The 23,391-nt window shown below is 41.9% G+C and overlaps 1 protein-coding gene across 1 annotated transcript; it reads left to right on the top strand.

The window, feature by feature from the left end:
- The first annotated feature begins 6,555 nt into the window (after positions 1 to 6,555).
- LOC132206189 (probable G-protein coupled receptor 139) lies at positions 6,556 to 7,503 on the top strand. Its single transcript, XM_059639400.1, has one exon. It carries the CDS (start codon positions 6,556 to 6,558, stop codon positions 7,501 to 7,503), a length of 948 nt encoding a protein of 315 aa, XP_059495383.1.
- Positions 7,504 to 23,391: the final 15,888 nt, after the last annotated feature.

The raw sequence follows: 23,391 nt of genomic DNA, 5'->3' as shown, positions 1-23,391 counted from the left end.
GAAGAGTTTCCTTGTTGCTGTGACTATGGTATGAATGAAATTGCACGAAGCGGAATACGCATAATCAGGAACAGGAATTTAATACAGTGCTGTTCACTCCATAATGGACCTGCATCTTAACAATGTTTGAGACAAAAAAGACTAGATGCTGGAATCGAAGGGAGACAAACAGGAGCCTGAAAGAACACAGCAGGACAGGCAGTATCTGAGGAAAGGGAAAGTTAATGTTCTGGGTATTACCCTTTTTCAAGATTGGATTTGGCTCTTCTTCTGAACCAGTCCAGACTCAAAATGTTCACTCCATGCCAGTGCTGAAGAAGCATTGTAAACTGACGTTTTCCCAGCCACCATCAGTTCTGAGGAAGGGTCATCGGACCCGTAACGTTAACTCTGTTTTCTCCTCCATAGATGCTGCCGGACCTGCTGAGCTTTTCCAGCAACATTGTTTTTGTTCCTGATTTTCAGATGACAGATGGTTGTTCTGGACTGATGCTGTGCCTCGGTCAGTGAGATTTAGGATCGTTTGATTTTGCTCGTAATGGGGATTCTCTACCTGTACCTCATCTGTAGAAAGTTCCTCATTTCTGGAATCTACTTCTTTCTCCATTAATTTCCTTTCTCCTGACCCCAGGGGCTTTACCACTTTTCACAGCTTCAGAAATTCAGACATAAATACAACACTGACATCTAACTCGTTATCACTTCGATCTGTCAGGCTTGAACAGATTGAACAGCCACAGTGACATTGACCAACAGATTGTGTTGGAAGACTCTTACTGTAAGATCTTGAGTATTTCAGTGAAGAGCAACACACCATGCTGACAAATTAGATCGCTTGGCTTTAGCAAAACAGTGAATTTATTATGAGTTCTAAATCTACACAGAATGATTAAACAAACAACAATACAATATCCTGCTTATATCAAAACGTGAATGAACCAAATTAGAAAGTATTTGAAAGTGACTCAAGTTCCTGCACGAAACATGAATTTAGTTTTGAAATAATTTTAATTGCACCACTATTACATCAAGGTATGATGGACTGAGGAGGCTCAGGTCTGTACAGACTCACCCCAACTCCCTCCCCATACCCGGAATAGTAGTCCTCCCAGAGATAATGGGAACTGCAGATGCTGGAGAATTCCAATAAAATAAAATGTGAGGCTGGATGAACACAGCAGGCCAAGCAGCATCTCAGGAGCACAAAAGCTGACGTTTCGGGCCTAGACCCGAAACGCAGGGCGAGTCTTGGAACTCATGATGCCCAAATCTGCTGTTTGAAAGATACATATAATTAATCGCTCTTTCCGTACAGTGCGCTATTTGTCCGATAAATATTGTAGTTTAAAATGTTAATATAACCCGATCGAAAATCGTTGTTGAATTCATTCTTCACTCTTTCTGGGATAATGGGAACTGCAAACGCTGGAGAATCCAAGGTAACAAAGTATGGTGCTGGATGAACACAGCAGGCCAAGCAGCATCTCAGGAGCACAAAAGCTGACGTTTCGGGCCTAGACCCTTCATCAGAAAAGCGTTTTCTGGCCTTCTGTGTTCATCCAGCCTCCTTCACTCTTTCCGGTACTGTATTGCAGATTTTGACAATGGGCGCCAGAATTCTGGTAACACATACACATGGCTGATGAACTCTGAGCTGGATCAATGTCCGACTGTGGGCATTCCGTTTTATGACGGTTAAGAAGGCGTTGGAGAGGATGCACAAGAGTTTCCCCAGAACAAGAACGAGCAGAGGAGAATCCGATCTATTTCCAAGAGAATTCTATCGCGTGAACACGTGACCCGAAGGGTCTAGGCCCGAAACGTCAGCTTTTGTGCTCCTGAGATGCTGCTTGGCCTGCTGTGTTCATCCAGCCTCACATTTTATTATAGTAGTCCTCCCAGGCAGGAGTGTACAATCATTCGTCATGGTAACAGCTATCACATGAAGAGGGTCTGTCTATATTTCACATCACCAACTAAAGCCGGATCTGATTCTAACCCAACGCACATCTGAGAGCTGGCTCATGTTACAAACACAGGGGCAACACCATTATAATCACAGCTAGAGTGGAATGGAACGCTTTCCATCTCCCTAAGCCGGTGTATCTCCTATCGCACGTCACCAATCAGAAGAAAGCAACCCGCTTTTTAGAAATCCCACCTACGAGCTGAAACATTGATTTATCGATGTCCCGTTGCATCAGCGTGTACCACATACAAGGTGCGTTCAAGCAGCTCATAAACAAGGGCCTTTCAAACCATCCGTATTACCATCTAGAACGATAAGGACAGTATATGCATGGGAATGCTATCAACTGTAAATTCTCTCTTAGCCGCATAGCAACATTGAGGTGGAGTGGTATACCGCATTCCTTCACTGTTGCTGGGTAAATATCCAGAATCTTAATTCCTGACATCACTGAGTGTCCCTACAACACACTGAGTGCAATAAGGCAAGATGAGGGCTTGACATCGCTCCTCTTGACTTTCTAAAGTGTCGTGAAGTTATCAGCCGCCACCTGTCATCCTGCACTGGTTACTCAGAAATTTCCTTCAACTCTTTATTGTGAAGCCTAAAACCACGGCGCCCAGTCTCCACTGCAAACCAATTCCCTCTCATGTTCATACTGAATGATTCATCCTTCTCCCAGGCAAACTGACAGAAACTAATGTGGCCCCAAAACTGTTCCTAAAATTGCGTTCAAGGTGAGTTTTTAACCTCACATTCATGTCATTAACGAAATCGCTCATTCTATGCTTTGTCACATTGGGTGACATCCACATTATCTCAACACTTATTACTAAACCCCTTCTTCAAGTCTCATTCTCTCTGGACAGGACAATTTCCATATATTCATAACTGAACCCCACCTTCGGCCCGATATATTTTTGAAGTGATCTTCAACTCTAATCACCCTGTCTTTTTTCCCCACAAGTCTAGTTCCATTTTTCCATTAGCCCGATAATTTTGAGACATTGTCACTCCTCTAAGCCTGGCCTCTTATTATGCCCAGTTATAATGGTTACACCATTGTTGGCTGTGCTTTCAGCTGTCCATCCCCCAATGTCTGGAATTCCCTGAGTAAATCAGCACTCGTTTTTATATTTTTGAACAATGAAAATCTGTCGATTCTGAGAGTTTGGCCGAAATGCCGCGCACTGATCCTATCAAAATCTCTAAGCGCATCTAACGTCCTCTTAATATTCACCACGCGATAGAGCGCAACCCGAGCTTCATCGCTCTGTTCACGCGATAGAATTATCTTGGAAATAGATCGGATTCTCCTCTGCTCGTTCTTGTTCTGGGGAAACTCTTGTGCATCCTCTCCAACGCCTTCTTAACCGTCATAAAACGGAATGCCCACAGTCGGACATTGATCCAGCTCAGAGTTCATCAGCCATGTGTATGTGTTACCAGAATTCTGGCGCCCATTGTCAAAATCTGCAATACAGTACCGGAAAGAGTGAAGGAGGCTGGATGAACACAGAAGGCCAGAAAACGCTTTTCTGATGAAGGGTCTAGGCCCGAAACGTCAGCTTTTGTGCTCCTGAGATGCTGCTTGGCCTGCTGTGTTCATCCAGCCCCATACTTTGTTACCTTGGATTCTCCAGCGTTTGCAGTTCCCATTATCCCAGAAAGAGTGAAGAATGAATTCAACAACGATTTTCGGTCGGGTTATATTAACATTTTAAACTACAATATTTATCGGACAAATAGCGCACTGTACGGAAAGAGCGATTAATTATATGTATCTTTCAAACAGCAGATTTGGGCATCATGAGTTCCAAGACTCGCCCTGCGTTAACCGGCTCGATAATTCTAGTGGTTTGGGTGTTTAAAATTCAAGGAAAGTGAGCACGTCTCAGTGCTACTCCACTGCGCATTGCGACCAGCAAATCAGTTTTTCGTTCTTTTCACCTCGGAGATGTGTCCAGGCAATCGATGCGCTCAGTGTAATCAGTGTCAACTTCATCTCACTGCGCTCTTTCATGGTCCAGTGTAGTGTGAAACCAAAACATTTCCTCTGACCAACAGCTGATTCAAACCTCAGGGAACACTTAAATACTTTGCATCTTCCAATCAGACAGTTACACGGCCCTCGCCGTGGCAACTAGATTGTACACCCACTCAAATTTCAGGGAATTAACTACCGTGCACAAGTAGAGTGGGGGAAAAAATGGATTTATCCGGTGTGAATTAAACGGAGTCGTGGGGCCGGACTGAAGCAGGTGCAAGAGTTTCTATCTCACATTGCAGTTCCGATCCATGTTTGCATTGATTGATTACAAGAATTGATCACAGTGCAACCATTACTGAGAGCACAAAATCTGTTCTCTATTGGTTCTGCATTCAGATCAACAAATGAAACCGTTATAAAGGCAAATGTTCCTCCGATAAACTTCAGCATCATTGTAAACATCACTCGATCCAGCTCAGCACCAACATCAATGGAACTGATGCTGCTGATCATTTTTTGACACCAGAGGCTTGGCGCATGTTGAAGGAATTTAAAGTAAATATAAAATAATTCTGCTTTGCATCGTCTTATTTTAACACGTTAATTTGACTATACCTTGGGAGAAAAAATGCTTCATTAAGGAAAAGAAGGATTCACGTTCCCTTGATGCCTGTCTCTGTAGACACTTTTCCAAAACATTTATAAGGAATCCTGGATAAACATTCACAGTCATACGGTCAGCACTCTGTGGCTGGTAGATCAGAAATTGGTGCTTCTAAAAAGAAATGGAATACCCTGTAATTTATCAGATAGACCTAATTTTCCACCCGGTACTTGCAGCCATCGGTATTCCCGGTAAGACAATGAAACAGGGTAGTAATTATTGAGTATTGATGTGCAACTTTTCATGTTGTTGTTTGCCAGTTAGTTAATTACAGTTCAGTGTCCAATCCTTGATTTGAGAACTTGTTTTGTTCACTCGTGGAGGTAGGTGTCGTTGGCTGGGCCAGCATTAAATGCCCTTGAGAACGTTGTGGTGAGCATATGATGTCGGGAGGGAAATCCAGGATTTTTGACACAGCGACTCTGAAGAAACTGCGGTAAATTTCCAAATCAGCCTGGTGACTGGCTTGGAAGACATCCCACATATCTGCAGCCGTGGCACTTCTAAATAGAAGTAGACTTCTGGTTTGTAAGGATGTGTCATAACACGCCTGTAAAAGGTTGAATGAAATTACCAGCAATCCTTGTCTTGATAGCCACTGTAATTCTTATCTGAAACCATAATTTTCAGTGCTCACCAAATGGTTAAAATGACATTAGATTAGCACAAAAATATAGAGGCATATTTCAAAATGTGCCAATGAAGTAAGTCCTGAAAATAAATTAGCGCCTACTTTTCGAAAAAAAGTTGTACCTTGGATTTGAATATGAAATGTGAATATTGAATAATTCAGCAGTCATAATATTACTGCATGTTTTCCGTTGTTTCATTGAAAACACTTCTGTCGTTACCTGATTCCAAACTTGATTTCATTATATTTGTGGATGGTTTAAATGGAAACGAAGCTCTGATTATTTATCTTGGAATTCTCCAGCATCTGCAGTTCCCATTATCTCTGATTATTTCTGCTGTTTGCCTGAATTTCTCTCGCCAGATTTTCCATTTTGTATTGTGTTCAGGTTTTAATTTACTGTGCAGGTTTCCTGAGGTAAACTGCGGTCGTCATCAACAATCTGGGAATCTGTATGAACTGACACGAATCTGGAACAGTTTTGACAAAACCCACGAGCCAGCTGTTGGCTAGGAATAGATTGAAATTTAAAGAGGGATCTTTCGACTTGGAATGAATGACTGAAATTAGTATTTGCAGTGAGGGCTGGTTTCACAATATTCCTGATTCATACTGCCATAAAATATTATAATCTGACACCAATTTTCTCAATATGTATAGATAATTACACAACAAAGTCGTTATGCTGACTATACTCAAGAAGACAATTCCAATATGTTGTGAGTGTACTTCCCATCAACATGGCTAGTGCGCACTCATACTTCTATAAACAATAACCCAACGATTTGAAGGTTTGCAGACAATAAAACAACAGGGAATATTTGAAGCCTGGATATTACATTTCTGGGAAAATGTAAAATGCCAAATGGGCATCTGTGTGCTTCATGCTGGAAATTGTTTAGAAACATTATATTTACTTTTACTTTGGTAACTTTGTCCCTGTCAGATATGAAACTCATTCCGAACAGTTGTTGTTCTGAACAATTCGTAGCTCTAAGGAAGGGTCTCTGGACCTGAAATGTTAACTCTGTTTTTCCCTTCACAGATGCTGTCAGACGTGTTGAGCTTTTCCAGCAATTTGGCTTTTGTTCCTAATTTATAGCATCCACAGTTCTTTAGGGTTTTATGAAACTCAATCTTTTTATTTAAAGTAAGTGTGTTTGTTGCTTTTCACACGTTTACAATAGATTTGTGTACCCCCTGAGCATGGCTACTTAATTTAGAACTATTTAATCAACACTTCAAGACTTTGCAAACAAGGGAAAGATTTTGAGACAGCATAGAACTAAATTTCAGATTTCATGGTCGTTACAGTTAACTTGGTTGCTATTGTGATACTAGCTCGAGGAAAGTGTGGTCTCTCCAAAAGCATCACTCGATACCTGGTGTTTATGGCAGCAGCAGATCTAACAGTGGTTTTCATTGATGTTCTATTACACCGGATCAATAACATGTATTTTCCGATTAGTTTCCTATATATGACTCCTGTTTGCATTGTAAACTTTGTCATGTATATTATAGCTGTGGACTGCTCTGTCTGGTTCACTGTTGCCTTCACTTTTGATCGATTTGTAACAATTTGCTATCAGAAGTTACAACCAATGTATTGTACTGATAAAACAGCCAAAATAGTCATCAGCGCTGTGTTTGTGGTGAGCTGTCTGAGGAGCATTCCATTTTACTTCGCAGATGAGCCTGCCTTTATCATTGACAGCACGCCATGGCATTGTGTTCCTACAGCTACCTATCTGAATTCTCCCTTGTGGAAGGTATACGAATGGCTTGACAGCATCATGACTCCTCTTTTGCCATTTTTGTTCATTCTGACATTCAATGCTTTAACTGTCAAACATATTGTTTCAGTAAATAAAGTCCGTATGCGCCTCCAGAGTAAAAGTGAGAATCAGAATGATCCAGAGATAAAGAATCGGAGAAAATCCATGATTTTGCTTTTCACTATTTCAGCCAATTTCATCCTGTTGTGGCTGACATATGTTGTGCATTCGCTAAACTGGCCAGTGATGAACATTAATTACACTGACAAATATTACAGTAACTCGGTATATATTACCCAGCAAGTTGAGTTTATGCTGCAGCTGCTCAGTTCCAGCAGCAACACTTGCATCTACGGACTAACGCAGAGGAAGTTCAGGGAGGAGCTGAAGAAGGGGGTGAAATATTTGTTCACACTGAATGGAAAATTATGCAAACTACGAGTAACTGGCATTGACCCGGAGCAGGGTGTTTAATTTTCAATGTTACTCTCTTTTGTATTCCATCAAGTTTACAAAGCACTTGAGAGACAAATATCAGAATCAATAGCATTTTCCATCATAATATTCAATGACCAAAACGTTTAGCGTGCATGTCATCATGTTTAAACAAGCAGTAGGCAGAAGAAAAATAATATTCATAGACCAGGGTTTGATCGGATCTCAGTTTACTTACTGGCTTGTTTTGGTTTCCAAGACTATTACTTTGGGGGAAAATTGATATTAAACAACAGGAACCACATTCCTGGAGCATCCATATCTTCTAATTCGCATTCATGTTTGGATCAATTCATGTAATAAGTTATTTCTTGAGCAAACTGATTGAAATGTGAAACTTGCAGGAACAGATTTCTCACAGAGGCCAAAGTAGCATGAAATGTTCTCGAAATCTCTTTTCGTCGTTGATACCATAATTCCCCATTCCCTGAGGAAACATGGAGAGCCCTCAGATGCTCCAGCCCCACCTCCAAATGGCCGATGCTGCAGCGCATCTGCAACACAAAGGAATCATGCTACACCACCTGGGGTGAGCATCATTTTCTCCTAAAACTCTCAACTATCGAATATTCGTCTTGAAGTACACAGCTAACCAAATGGCTTCAAAACCGAAAGTATTTTGAAATCTCTTTCCCATGTTTCCCTGACCCACTTTCAACAATTGTATCAATCTCAGAGACTTCTTCACTGCAAACACCAAGACCATCTGTTCCCCCAATTTCGATTAAACCCTGCTTTATTTTGGCCTCGAAATCAGAAATATCTCAGGCCTCAATAATTATCCCGAGCAGGAATGTTCTGCAAAATGTGTCTTTTGTCTCCCACCAATCTGTCTGTTCATGAATTCCACATCCTGTTACATTGACCTTATTTCCATTCCGCTATGAACCACTCACCTTCACTTCAGCGCCATGCAAAATGGGTGATATTTCACACGTGATCCCGTTACTTTTGGCGCATTCCACTTTTGGTGAAGCGAAATACATGTCGCATTGTTCAAGAAAGATGAGAGTAGTGAGAGGTCAGTGGCCCCAGTTTGGTTGGTTTCGAAGCAGAGCTATGACAAAAGCACGGATTTAATTTGCACACCGGTGAGGTTATCATGAAGTCCACCTTCTCAACCTCGCTCCTCAGCTGTGGCATCGTGATCCTCAGGTTAAAACCACCACGTGTCGCCTCTCTCGAATGAGAGAACAGCCTCTGGGGCTATGACAACTTTGTTAAAGTAAAAGTAATTTGGATTTTGATTTTAGTGAAGTTCAGATGACCTATATTGTTAAAACGTCATGAAGTATATATTCACGAACGAATTCAACACCTACAGGGAAAAAGAACAGTCAATTTTTCGAATTCAGTATGATTCTTCCTCAGCAATTTGGAACTTTTTCAGATTTCCAGCATTCATGGTGTTTTGCACTAATGTGAGGAGTTAAGCTGCATGGAGCGTTGATTGCCGAAATCTACTAATTTGAGTTTTCTGGCAAGCAGATAAACTGTTGACCGGCGGAAGAATCTGAAGAAGAAAAGATTCATACCAACAGAATTGATGGCAGTTTCCAAGCTTGTCGAAGTTTGGGTGGCACGGTGGCTCAGTGGTTGGTAATCCTGCTTCACACGGTCAGGGACGCGGGTTCGACCGCATGTAACTATTTGCGCAGAGTTTGCACGTTCGCCCGGTATCTGCGTGGGTTTCTTCCACTTGTCTAAAGATGCGCACGTTGTGTGGTTTGGGTTTGCGAAATTGCCCATAGTTTCGAGGATTGGAAATGCAGAGATAGCGCCAGGAATGGGACGCTCTTTGGAGGGTCAGTGTGGACTCGATTAGCCTGCTTCCCCACTGTGGAGATTCTATGTGAACTGGAAAGAAACCTTGAGCCATTTTAGCTGTTCAGTTGGACAGGGAATTTCTTTAAAGTCGTCCAGGAGGAAAAAAACGAGTCAGTTGCTTCCTGTGCACATTGGCACTTTTAGCATGAGCAAGGATGAAAATCAGATCTAATGAAAATGCAGAAAGCCTGAAAGACGTTTTTTCAACCTTGTGAGTTGAGTAACAGATTACAGTTAAGGCAGGAGTGATACTTCACTGGAATTTACTGACTGCAGAACATATCGCTGTGGAAAGCAGTCAATTATCATTTTTCTTCTTTCTGTTTCAGCAAATATCTTTATGGTTCGTCCTATTATGTCGATATTTTTTGGTCGTTTTAGAGATGTTTATTTTGTTAAAGACATTGACATTGGAATTCCTGTGCAAATACAATTCTTGATCGATCAATACATTTTATGCTCTGGGATCAGGTTTTCCCAGTTTTGCAGTCAGCGGGCTCCACCCTTTCGAAATTCCCGATATGATCTTTTTCTTAATATTGAACACAACTTTTCTGGGAAGACAAATTACGATATACACCAAAGTCTTACATCTTACTCGTCTGCTCTCAGTTATCCCCCAATCCCTTGAGCATGTGGCTTTTGCAGGTCCACGTGCGTCATTCAGTTTATCAATCGCGACCGGAAAGCTACTATTCCATCCCACGAGGTCACGATTTTTAAAGTATCCACTACGTACAACTGCTACTATGGCTCACAGTTCTTCCGCTAGACCTCTGCAGATTCTGCCCTCATTTTACTCTGATCTCTACTCAGGCAATACCCCCTGCTTTCCGTTGATCATTGTTATCTTGAGGGCCAACTCTTCAGCCTGACGCTGTGCTCTGTGTCCCACGGGCAAGCTGCATGGACACAGGAGGATGGCACAAGACAGACTTACATAACACCACGACACCACGACATTTCTGCTTGTGGAAACATGTTCTCCATGTCCACTCAATCCAGATCTCTCAGTATCCTAAAAGTTTCTGTCAAATGTTCCCCCGTCCTCCAATATTCCATCGAGTACAGACCCGGTCTTTATATGACAAGCCTTTCATCTCTGGCATCATTCTCGTAAACAACTTCTGGATGATTTTAAACTCCAGGGCATCCGTCCGAAAGCTGCTCACAATATTCCGAATGCAATCTGACCAGAGCCGATATAGTCGCAGCAGTACATTTCTGCAGGTGTATTCTAGCATTCTCGAAATTATTGTGAACTCTGTATTTGCCTTCCAAACTGCCAACTGAACATGCATGCTAGCCTGAACAGAATCCTGAACAAAGACTCCCAAATTCTTTGTGCTTCAGATCTACGAAACATTTCTTCAATCTAAAAAAAATTCTTCCCACCAAAGTGCATTACCTCAGACTTTCCCACATTGTATCCCATCTGCCCTTTATTTGCCTACTCTCTCAGCCCACCCAAGTCCTTCTGTAGCCTCTCTTCTTCAATCGTACCTGTCCCTCCTATTTGAAGCTGCAAAGTCAGGAATAATGCCCTCTGATCCTTCATCCATGCCGTTAATATATGGGCTGAATGGGTGTGATGCCCACGCAGAGTCCTGTGAAACTCTACTTATCACTGTCCCTATTCTCTACCTTCTGCCAGTCAGAGAATCTTTATCCATGCCACTACCTTTCCTCCAACACCATGGGCCCTTGCCTTATTTAGTAGCCTACTCCACAGCCCTTGTTAAAGGCCTTCTGGAAATCCAAATAGATCACCTCCACTGGCTTTCCTTTGAACAACTTGCATGTTCCCTCCTCAAAGATTTCTAACAGACTTGGCAGGCATCTCCCCTTATCAAAGCTGCACAGATTCACCCCTATTGTACCATTGACTAATAAGTGTTCCACAATCTCATCCATACAAATAGAACATAGAACATTACAGCGCAGTACAGGCCCTTCGGCCCTCGATGTTGCGCCAACCTGTGAAACCAACCTGAAGCCCATCTGACCTACACTATTCCATTATCATTTTTGTACTTACTGTAGATAACGGGAACAGCTCTTGTTTGACTGCCTTGTCTAAACTGATCATAAAATGGTTGGTTTGAATGGAAATTTGATAAGAAATATAAACTGCTTGAGCCTCAGCATAACAAACCCAACTTTGCAGCAGAAGTCCCTCAACCATGGAACCATTCTGGATGTAATACATGTTAGTCTATCCAGAACATCATGAAAATTCAGTGGAACCCCCCTGCTTTTTGTAGGCAACATTCTTAATTATGAAGCTCAAGATCCCATGTGCTTACTATTCTCTCAGTAGGCCCGATGCCTCTTAAAATCATTCTTATAACACGCTTCCTAGGATTTATTAATTGTGGATTAGATCTCCTGATTCATTCTGCCAAAATGCATAGCCCACGTTGTGTATTAAAATTGATTCTTTTCACCTACTCCGCTAGCCTGATGCTCTGCTGCAGTCAAATGGAATCATATTCGGTGGATATAAATGGAATCAAACGTCAGCTTTCCTGCTCCTCTGATGCTGCCTGGCCTGCTGTGTTCCACACTGTGTCATCTCCAACTCCAGCATCGGCAGTTCTTACTATCTCTGAATCATACTGCTTGTCACTGCTCTGAGCTGGACAGCATTGACAATTTTTTTTAAAAATGTTGGTCTCTATTCCACTTTTAGATACTAAAAATAGCAGTCATTCTACCACCAACCCTTGAGGAACTCCACGATCTAGCTTTCTCCAGTTATGAAAGATAACTATTTAGCAGAACTTATGGTCTTTGGTCCTTAAATTAATATTTTCCGTCAGCTGACATTCGTATTCTTAGTCACAATTTTATTAATCAGCTTTTACTGTATCCAACACTATCTTAAAATTTATCTGGACATTACCCATTGTTTTCCCTTCAGTTACTTCAAGATATTCAATTAGTTTATTCATGTACAAAAAAAGCCTGATAAATTTATGCTGGATGTCCTTGATTAACTAGTCCTCTCAAAATGGATACTGATATTTTCCCCTTGATTATTGTTCACAAAATCTTGTCCACCACTAACAATATCATGGACACCCTTTAGTTATTAGGAATGTCCTTGAACAAGGGTTCAATATTTGTCACTTCCTAGTCTTCTGACATCTCCCCCACAAGCTAGCCCAATCTGAATGTAGGAAAGTAATGGTGAGCTGTTTTGCTGTCTCGGTTTCCATAGGAAACTTGAGGCATAAACCATCCGGCACAGTTGAGTTATCCACTTCTAAATAGAACTATCCTCTCTAGAAAATCCTTACCGACAGCTTACCTCAACTTCTCTTTTACTGATATTGTGTCAGTGCCCGCTTTCTTTGTAAACAAAGACACTGAGAAATCTAGCCTTGCCCTGTATCTCGAAGTATAAATCACCTTTTTGTCTCTAATTAGTCCAAACAACCTCTTGCCACATGTTTAGTAATTAATTGACTACATGAATCGCAGAGTCAGATCCTCCATTCAATTTGATCAAGGCTGACATTTGGCTTCAACTTCACTTTCCATCTGCTCCCTAAATCCCATGGTTCCCAAGAAACCAAAAATCTGCCTTTAAAATACATACAATGATAATGCTTCTACAACCCTCTGGGGTTAGTGTATTGTCAAGATTCACAATCCTTTGTGAGAAGATTTTTTTTGCATCCCAGCCACAAAAATTTGACCCCTTATTTTCTCACTCGATTGCTCTAAATTTTCTAATTATTTAATTCTGTTTTAGATTCTCCAGCCAGGGGAGACAACCTCTCTAAGACTTCTAATTTCCTTAAATTACATGTTAAAACAGCATTTGTTTTCGTGATTGCTTGCACGCTAATCTCTTCCATCCTGTGTAGGAATACACTGAATTATCTCTCAACATCAACATTTATAAGTTTTGTATCATTTAAGATAGATTCTGCTTTTTTTTATTTCTACAAATCAAAATGAATAAATCAACTCTGAAATCTTACCAAAGATTGAGGTCAGACGAACTAGCCTATAGTTTCCTGCCTTCTGACTCCCTTCCTTCTTAAACAGGGGCGTCACATGAACGTCCCAATTCTCTGGGACTCCTCCTGACTCCAGTGATCAATGGAAGACTCCTCAACTAGCTTCTTCAAAACTCCAGGATGTATTTCACCTGGTTCAGATGCATTATCCACCTTCAGATCTTTCTGATTTCCCTGCATCATTTGGAGATGGCCAGTACACTCAGCTCTGCTCCTTGACTCTTTTGAAGTTCAATTAAGCTGCCATATGAAAGCTATGAAAACTAATGCAAAATTCAGTTCTTCAACTGTTTTCTTATTCCCCATTATTGATTTTCCAGTTTCATTTTCCAAAGCCAATGTCCAGACTTGCCTCTGTCTTACAGTTTAGATATCAAAAAATCTCGAAGTCTTTTTTTGATATTACAGGCCTTCCTTTCATGGCATCAGCAGATTAGTTCTCATTTGGCTAAATTGCACCATGGCTTCTCATGACGAGAAATTGCCGTGACTCACAGCAAAAAGAACATGCAATTGCCCTAACTTCCATTCCATCCACTCTAGAGTCTCAGCAGAATAAAAAAAACCTTACCAACCCTCCACACAGTCTTTTTTTCTTTGGTTAGAGGAGGAGGAGGATGGGTGAGGGACACTACACGGGTAGTTCCGGGTTTCGCCAATGCCAGGATGTATCAGTTCCTTCCGGGCTCGCGCTGCTGCCGCTGAAAACGAGACAGAAGCAAGAGGGAGCTTTTCATGATTTCTAGAGTGTAATCACTTACTGGATATTCCAAGTGCTGCTATAATCAGATAATAAATCATTCCAGCCTGCAAAATCGGCGGTAACAAGAAACATGTATAAAAACTGTATGGAACTCTTGTTGTGTTCGAGAAGTGATGGTGTCATTGAAAACAAATACGAAAAGTGTAGCTATTCGTTTGCAAAATCGACTTTTTCTATTAAATTGGCATTCTTTTCCAAACTTGTTCAAGGCAACTTCTTTCAGGAACGAGGTCTTGATTCTGTGCGGTATTGAAAAAGTGTTTGATGAATTCGAAACCAATCTTTGGAGATTTACATTGCCTATGATCTTCTACTCAACCGTAGAGATTCCAGTTTCTGCTGAGTTTATTAGTTCCTATCAGTTCGTTTCATTCTGATCTCGTCAGTAAAACAACAGAAAGTGAGGATCGGGAACATTAACACAATGAATCCAAGATTTGGCCTTTGGGTCCCTTGTCTTTTTTCGCCATTCATTTATTTCTCCGCGATATGCATGTGGTCCATTTACCCCTTCACGATCCTTATTCGCTAATGTATTCGACTGGCAAAATGTTTAATTCACAATCCTAAAAACGACCAAATGAGCTCAAGCATGTCCAAAGTTATCGTTTGAGAGCATTGTCAATGCCTATGACGCCAAAAGAAAAGCTTGTCAATTTCTTTCATCGTCTCACAGAGATCGAAATCATAGAAAGAGGCAACCAGTCCATGGCCACTCACTCAACAGTGGTTCTCTGAATGAGCAACTCACCGGGTGCCATTCTCTCACATGCTCCCTACAATCCTGCTCGTTACTCCTGTTTAGAAAATTGTCCAACCCGTTTTCACTGGCCCAATCAACTGCCTCCAGTACGTCTCCAAAGTAATGCAGGCCTTAAACTTTACACCTGTCGAATTGCTCTCATTCTTGTTTCTTTTTCTATACTTGTATATCTGTGTCCCCTTCTACTCGATCCTACTCGAAAACTTTCTTCATATCCCTTCCTTACAGGCCTCTCGGCATAATAAGTACTGAGTCACAGACATTTTTCTTTTCTCGAATGAAAGATAACCCTTGGCAATTTATTTTCTTAACAAGTTCATTATCCTTCAATTATTTTCATTTAACTCTTCGGCAGTCTTTCCAAATCCATGATTATATTCCAAAAAAATGTGGCTCCCAGAACTGGATGTAGCACTCCAACTGAGACCAAATTCTCGAATTGCAGATGTTCCTTTTGTGTTCGACGCCTCTGTTAATAACGTCTGGACATTTGTGTATTTTATTAACCACACGTCAACCTGTCTTGCCACATACAATGACCTATACACGTGCCAACCCAATCCCCTCTGCTCCTGGGTACTTTCAGTTCATTTGTAAATTTTGGAATTGTGCCGTCGAAATGAAAGTCGGATATGTTCTTACAAAACAAAAACAAATTGGCGACACTAAACTGCTGGAGAATTCCTCTACAATATTTACTTCAGCTTATAAGGCATCCAGTGGTCACTGTTTTTGTATTCTGTCTCACAGCCAGTTCAGTATCCATGTTGCTTGCTGCTGCCCTTCCTGCTTCTTGAAGAATATATTTGCTCACCAATCTGTTGTGCACCGTTTTATGAAATGTCTTTTGGATGTCCATGTTCACTACATCAACAGTATTATCCTTATTCATCTCCTCTGTTACCACTTCAAAAGGTTTCAGCAAATCAGTTTGAATCAAATCCATGCTTCCTGATTTAATTAACGCATATTTGTCGCTGAAGCTATCGATTGCGGCATCAGAGATTTTGATACTGTTTAGAATTTTAAAAAAAGTCAATTTACTTTGATATGCCTTCTGGGGTGAGCCTTTCTATTCGAGGCCTGCTGTTATGGAGCTGCAGGCGAACCCACCTTCTAGCGAACAGAATCAGCAAGGAAACCGGCATCCCTTTTGCAGCAGTCGGTGTTCTGTTTCTGTGGTCTCATGTCCAACAGCGCAGCCAACCAATTTGACAGCTCCTGTCAAAGGGTTAGATAGGTATTTCAGCGTGGGGTTAGTGCATCACGTCTTTAGAAGTGAGAAAGATGATTGTGAAGGTAAGGGGCAATGGGTATGATTGGCGAAGTGTGGTTGTGGAGATGGTGTGCCCGGTGGGTCCAACTGAGAAAGGGTGACAGGTGAGAGAAAGATATTGCGTCATGTGGGTGAATGGCATCGATGTTTGGGCGAAATAAATCGCCTTCACTAACCTGAGCTATGGCGTAATAAGGCACAAAGCCTATTGCGTCCCTGGTAGAAACCGAATGAATGGTAGATGCTACAAATCAGAAACAAAAACAGAAATTGCTGGGAAATCTCAGCAGGACTGACACATCTTCGGAGGGAAATCTGAGTTTACGTATGACATTGAGTGACCCTTTCTCAGAACTGGTGACGCCAGACCAGCCAAGCTCTTCCAGCAAATTCTGTTTTTGTTTCTGGTTGTGCGTGGCAGCTGGATGTGGTGCTAGTTGTGAAAAAGGTGCGTTGAACGGATACGTTTGGTGGAATCGTGGAGCCCTTCAATCGTTGCCCAGAAATTCGCTACGTTTTGATGCTCTAACGTTGTCGGGATATCTTTTAAGCTTTGTGTGTCCGACTTTCCAAATTCCCCAACTTTACTAGACACTGTCAGGAAGTTCCAGACACAAGGGAAGACCTCACCGGAAAATTCAATTTCTGTGCAATTCCTTCATTTCAGGTTCTACGTCCCAATATGGAACTGCAGTCTGCGCCATGGTAATAAACAGTTGGTCATCTGAATACCTGGAACTATATTGACCCGACATTCGGAACGATCACAGTCACAGGAAGATTTCCACTCCACTTCTATTTCTTTGTGTTATGGCCACGCTCTGCATTTCTGGTCTGGAATTCCGATTGTGTCCTCAACAGAAATGCGCATCATTCCTAAAATCCAAAAGCTCCCCAGTGTGCGACGTAACTCCATGCGATTGAAACCAATCTCCCCCTTTTAAACTGGATTATAGGAGCTGTATTGTGGAATTTAAAAGTGTAACAGAAAAATCAACAGACCTTTTGTGCGTGCGCGTGTACGTGTTTGGAGGAGTGGGCGCAGAATATGCGTTCCATGATGATCTGAATCCGGGATGATGTTTCAGTACCATCTAGTGGTTACAAGAATCCCCGGGCTTTGTTGTTTGATGTGTGATGTGTGAAGAGAGGCGTCAGTTTATAGTTATTCAGGAATGAGAAGTGATCTTTTAATTCCCTGACTTCTCCACAGATTGCTTTAGTTTAACTGAATCAGAATCACGTTGATTGTTGAAAAGTAATAGTTTTTTTTCCCGAAAGGTTTGTGATTTGGGAATTCGATGACAGGAATCTTGAATGTCCTGTCACTTCCTATAAAGTTTGCCATGTCTGGAACTTTTCATCGTCCACAGTTCCAGTCTGCACTGCTCCATCGATTCTTTGCACATCAAAATACTAGGAGTATTCTTGGCACAGATATTTTGATGTGTAGCGATCATAGTCAGATTGTCACACCACTCCTAGTCGGCTTCAGCTCCGCTTCTCTGGCTGACAATTCCAGTTCTGGGTCCTCCAGATTTGTAGGGAGCACCCGAAACTCAAGTTTCCTTCTCAAGCAGGATATTTCAAAGAAGTGAAATTATGTCCCCCTTTTCAAAAAAATCAATTCTGCGATTTAAATGTGTACTGCATCTACTCACTATTACAGCTCCTGAGGAAGGCTAAGTGGGTACGTTAGAGAGTACTTGTGTTGGCAGTTGGTTGCCCAGTTACAGAACTAAGTGATTAGGCTGCCAGATGTTTGCAGTGGCACTGTAGGTAGGGTGCCCATTACGCACTGTGCCAGGTAAGCTGCGATCTGCGAAGGGAATGCATCTTCTGCAGTGATAGTGTGAGAAACAGTACCCGCTCACAAACTCAGCCTGAGACAAAGCCTTGGAAACAAGAACAATTTTATTCTGTACGATCTTGCAAGAAAGGGTGTCTGCTAGACAGGCACACCCTACAAAGCATGTTCAGCATTCTTATTCGGTTTACAAGTTGTGGAATCACGCCTCCCTGGTCCCATTGGTTCCTCTCTTATCCTATCATTCCCCATCCTATCGGGCCGCCCTTGTTTATTGTTCCCTTTATTGCCGGCCGAACACCCCATCCCCCTGTTTATTCTTTCCTTATTTGGTTAGACTGGAAAGGAGAAGTTATGCAGGTGGTCGTGCTAACTGCCACCTTTGCAGAATCTAATCTCTGGTTAATAATAAACTTCTGCTACAAAATCTTGTGACTATTTATGTAATGGTCCTCTTTTGCAACACCCACCATTCATCATTATCTGCAGAAACAACATTTCTAATCTCTCACAATAGGGTATATGTCTTGTGAGGGCATGGATGTTGGAACTGGCATGGAGAGGCACTGTCAAAGTGGCAGGCACAGAAAGTATTGGGATAGAGTGTAATGGAAGTTGTGTGCTGTGTATGGTGGAGGGGTTGGGAGGCAGCTGTTGCATCTGGCGAGCTGTGAGTTGGCCCCGGTGGCAGGAGCCTGGGTACGTCTCTTTGGGGCATCAAATTGGTGTTGCCGGTGTTTTAGGTAGCAACAGGCGAATGTCAGATAGGGTGTGTTCATGGGATGGGTGAGAGTGAATGCCTGATCACAGGAGTATAATCAGCATTTCCGGACGTGTAAGCACCAGTGGATGTATTGTTGACAATTGGCTAATAACTTTGCTGTCTCAGGTTTATAGTTAGTAGTTACGGTTCAAATTATTATCTTTAGCTTCTACCTTTTAATGAACGATCAGTTAAGAGAAAAGAGGGCACTACTGAGAAGTGACTGAGGAGGATTGTGGGAGAGATTGGTTCAGTCACAACATGTAAGACAGTGACTGAGAAAAACCTGGTGCCAAAGAACTGCATCATCCCAAAATATTGCATTCTTGGACTGGGTCCTTCCCTCCCTTTTTTTCCACCTTCCGCGCGTCCCCCACCCCGCACAAAAAAAGGCAAGAGGGAGGCTTTTAGAAAATTACTTGCAGTTCAAAGACAACAGAGCTTCAGCAACATGCAACATCTTGACCAGTAAAGATGGCAAAAGCTTTTGGAAATCTCGTAATGGGAAGCATGTGCAATGTGTGGAGCTATGGATCCGCAAGACTTCCAAGACAGTCACATCTGCGTGAAATGCCAGAGGTTAGCAGCCCTTGAACGGCAGGTAGTTGATTTGGAGCAGGAACTGTCCTCAGTAAGCACCACTTTAGAAAGATCGAAGTTTCTGGAGCAGTAGTATGAAAGCATGGTCACTTCATATCATTATAGGACGGGGTGGAAGAATGTGGAGAATTCGACAGCAGGTGGGTGGGCAACAATTCACTGAAAGGGACAACAGATAGCAGTTACAGAAAACCCAGGACTCCTTGGGGCTGACTGACAGGTATGAAATTCTTGATGCATGCTTAGTGAACAGCTCGACTGGTCAGTGCTGCAAGATTTGAAGGAAGATCATAGTACCACAGAGCATCAGAGCATTCTGAGAAAAGAGAGAAAAGCTTCTGGAAGATTAGTAAGGCAGTACTAATGGGTGACTTATTTGTTCGAGGGATAGACAGTATAGTTTTTCGCTGGATTTGTGAGTCCTGTATGGCTTGTTGCCTCCCGGGTGCAGCGGTTGAGGACATAACAGAACGACTGGCTAAACCTCTGGAAAGGGAGGGTGAAAAACCAGTGGCGGTGTTTCAAGTGTGCACCAACAAAATAACCTTGCAGGGAGCAGATTGAAATGCAAGGCCTCCGGGGCAGTAATCTCAGAAATACTATCTACAGGACAAGCTTCACCTTTTCGGCAAAAGGAGATGAGGGTGCGGCTTGAAACGTTGTGTAGGAGAAGTGGTTTATATTTTACTGACATTGGGATCAATCTTGCGAAAGGAAAATGCTGTTCAGGAGAGATAGGCTTCACCTGGACAGAAAAGGGAACACCTTTTCTGGATGAGAGAGGAAATGGCATGGATTATACTTGTACAGTGTGGGTTGGTTGAAAATTAGACATCGCTTTGGAGGTATCAGAGAGGGAAAAGCAGAGAAGATGATGAATGTGGAAAAGGAAGAGAGGGAAGGTTCAGTGTTGATTATGAACAAAGAAAAGATCATCTTCCAAAAAGTCAGGTAAAGACAACGGCAGAGCCTATTTGAATGTGTGTAAATGATCGGAGTATGGTGAACACAATTGGGGAAATTGGAGGTAGAAATTGCTCTTAGGCGATATAGCATAGTAACATTGACAGAAACATGACTCAAGCCAGAACGGCACTGACAGATAACATCTCAGAATGTAATGCTTTTAATAAGAACAGTGCGTGTAAAAAGGGAGGAGGTGTATCAGTGTTCATTAAAGAGACCTCCATTGCCCATTTAAGACTGAGACAGATAAGTTCTTAATTCTGAAGGGGATCAAGGGTTACAGGGAAAAAGTGGGAGAATGGGGTTGAGGAACTTATCAGCGATGATTGAATGGTGAAGCAGACTCGATGGGCTGAATGGCTCAATTTCTGCTCCTATGTCTTATGCTCTTACGATTTTATGGCCCTTGAACGAGATGCAGTTCCTGAATTCGAACCTCTATGATTGGACGTGAGAAACAAGAAGTGACATTGGTGAGTATGTATAGTAGACCTTGAAATCGTGGGGAGAAAGTAGAAGACAGCATTGATAAACAGATTATGGAAACTATGCAGCACAATTAGCGTGGTGATAGTAGGTGATTTCAATTACTCAAAGGTAAAATTGGAAATAGGTGGACTACTACGATGGAGGGGGTTGTGCTTTAGCTGGTCCACGGAATGAGACAGTCAAACTGTAGAATATCAGTGTGGGGGTGCATTTGAGATATAACGATCGTCACATAATAAGCTTCTAAATTATCAGCCAGTCAGTGACTGGAAAAGGACGAAATTTCGTGGTCTGACAGTGAACTGGAGCACTTTGATTAGAAACGCATTTCGGTGGATAAAATGTTGGATCAAAATTGGAAGAATTTCAGAAGGGAGGTGAATAATGTGCAATCTCTGTATGTATCCATGTGAAATGAATACGGGGTATCCAAGCCAGAGAATGGCTTGGCTAGGAGTACTGATAAGAAGATAAGGATGACAAAGGCGGTATTTGAAACATTCTGGAGTAATAATAGCAATAGCAATCAGGAAGAGTATCTCAAATTCAGGAGAGAGGCTAAGCCTGGAATTAGTAAGTGTGGAGAAAGTGTGGCAGGTTGCACATAAACACATTGTACAGTGAAAGCAATTTAAGCATTTTACAATGTGAAGGATCTGTGAAGGATAGATTGGGGCTTGTAAATTGCCCACTAAAGCCAAGGATATGGTAGAGATGTTGCATTAATATTTTGCTTCCGTCTTTACCAAATTGTAAGATGGTGACAATGGTATAATTGAAAATGTGGCTGTTGAGCCACGGAAGAGTATAGTAATGGAGAAGTAAGGGGTACTAAAATGTCTAAGAAGAGGAGAAAGAATAATTCCGGAAACAACAGAACTGTCAGCTTGATGACAATAATTTTAAAACTGATGGAAGCAATAATACACGCTCACGTACACACACACAGACACACACACACACACACACACACACACACACACACACACACACAAAAGAACACATATATATGAGAGAGAGAGAAAAACAAAATTAGTACCAGGCAGTCAGCGTCGCATTGTCAGGAACAAATATTATCTAACAAGCTTAACTAAGTATTTGATGAAGTGACAGAAGCAGTCGATGAGAGTTGCATGTGGACATTGAGAGTTTGGACTTTTAGAAAGCGACAGCGAGCACGAGGGGGCATAGCTTTAAATTGAGGGGTGAAAGATATGGGACAGATGTCAGAGGTGGTTTCTTTACTCAGAGAGTAGTAAGGGAATGGAACGCTTTGCCTGCAACGGTAGTAGATTCGCCAACTTTAAGTATATTTAAGTCGTCATTGGATAAGCATATGGACGTACATGGAATAGTGTAGGTTAGATGGGCTTCAGATTGGTATGACAGGTCGGCACAACATCGAGGGCCGAAGGGCCTGTACTGTGCTGTAATGTTCTATGTTCTAAAGCATTTGATACAACTGATGTGACCCGACAGGATGGTTAGTAATTATAAATGTTGGGGCTGATGAGTCTTTGGCAGCATTAATTAGATATTGGCTAAAAGATCGGAAAGGTAGAGATGAGCATTTCTCATATTGGAGAAGAACTGAATGTGACGATCGGGACCGTTGATTACTATTTTATAGAAACGATTGGAGTTGTGTGTAAAGGGAAAATTTTGAATGTGTAGATGTTACTAAGCTAGGGAGAGTAGTAAGTTGTGGTGTGGAACGACATCAGAGGGACATTGACAACTTGGCCAAATGAACAGGCACCTGTAAAAGGAATTTCAATGCTGAGAAATGTAAGGTAATGCATTTTGGTATAAGAAGCAAGGAAGGAAAATACAGACATCATGGCCCAGGTTTGAGGGGAGTACATGATTAGATTACACTCGGGGTTCATGTGCACGATTCTGTGAGGGTGGCCAGACCAGTTGGAAGAGTCGTTAAGAAGGTAATGGGGTTGTTCACGCATAGTGTCGAAAAAACAAGGAAGTGATCCTGAACCTCGCCAAATCATTGTCTCAGCACATCTAGAATATTGTGTTCGGTTCTGGTCACCTCATTTGAGGAAAGAAGTTAAAGCACTGGAGGGCATGCAAAGATGATTTACGAGAATAATATCACAAGTTAAGGATGTTACAATGATTGGAGAGTTTGTCTGATTCTCAATAGAACAGAAAAGACTGAGGTGGCCATGGCGAGGAGTTCAAACTTATGAACAATTTCAACACGGCAAAGAAGGATATTCTGTTTCTATTCGCTGGTATGTCAGTAACTCGGGATCACAATTTCGAGGATATCATCAAGACAGCTGGCAGAGAGATGAGGAGAAACTTCTTCATTTAAAGATATGTTGGGATTTGGAATGTGTTGCCTGGCGGAGGCAGATTTCCATGAGAAGTTTCAAAGGCGATCAGGATGTATGTTTATGAGCGATGAAGTTGAGAGCTACGGAGATAGGGCTGAAGAGCAGGAAAAGTTGGTTCGTTGATTCAGAATTTCGCGCAGACGCGAAGCGCCGAACGGCTTTGTTCTGTACTGGAGCAATAAGAGAGCAGTACTGAGTGTAGAGGCTGAAGGATGAGGCAGTGGT

Source organism: Stegostoma tigrinum, chromosome 34 (genome assembly GCF_030684315.1).
Source record: "Stegostoma tigrinum isolate sSteTig4 chromosome 34, sSteTig4.hap1, whole genome shotgun sequence".
Lineage (NCBI taxonomy): Eukaryota > Metazoa > Chordata > Chondrichthyes > Orectolobiformes > Stegostomatidae > Stegostoma > Stegostoma tigrinum.
The sequence above is the reverse complement of the archived record's forward strand: the minus strand, read 5'-3'. Positions and strand labels throughout refer to the sequence as shown.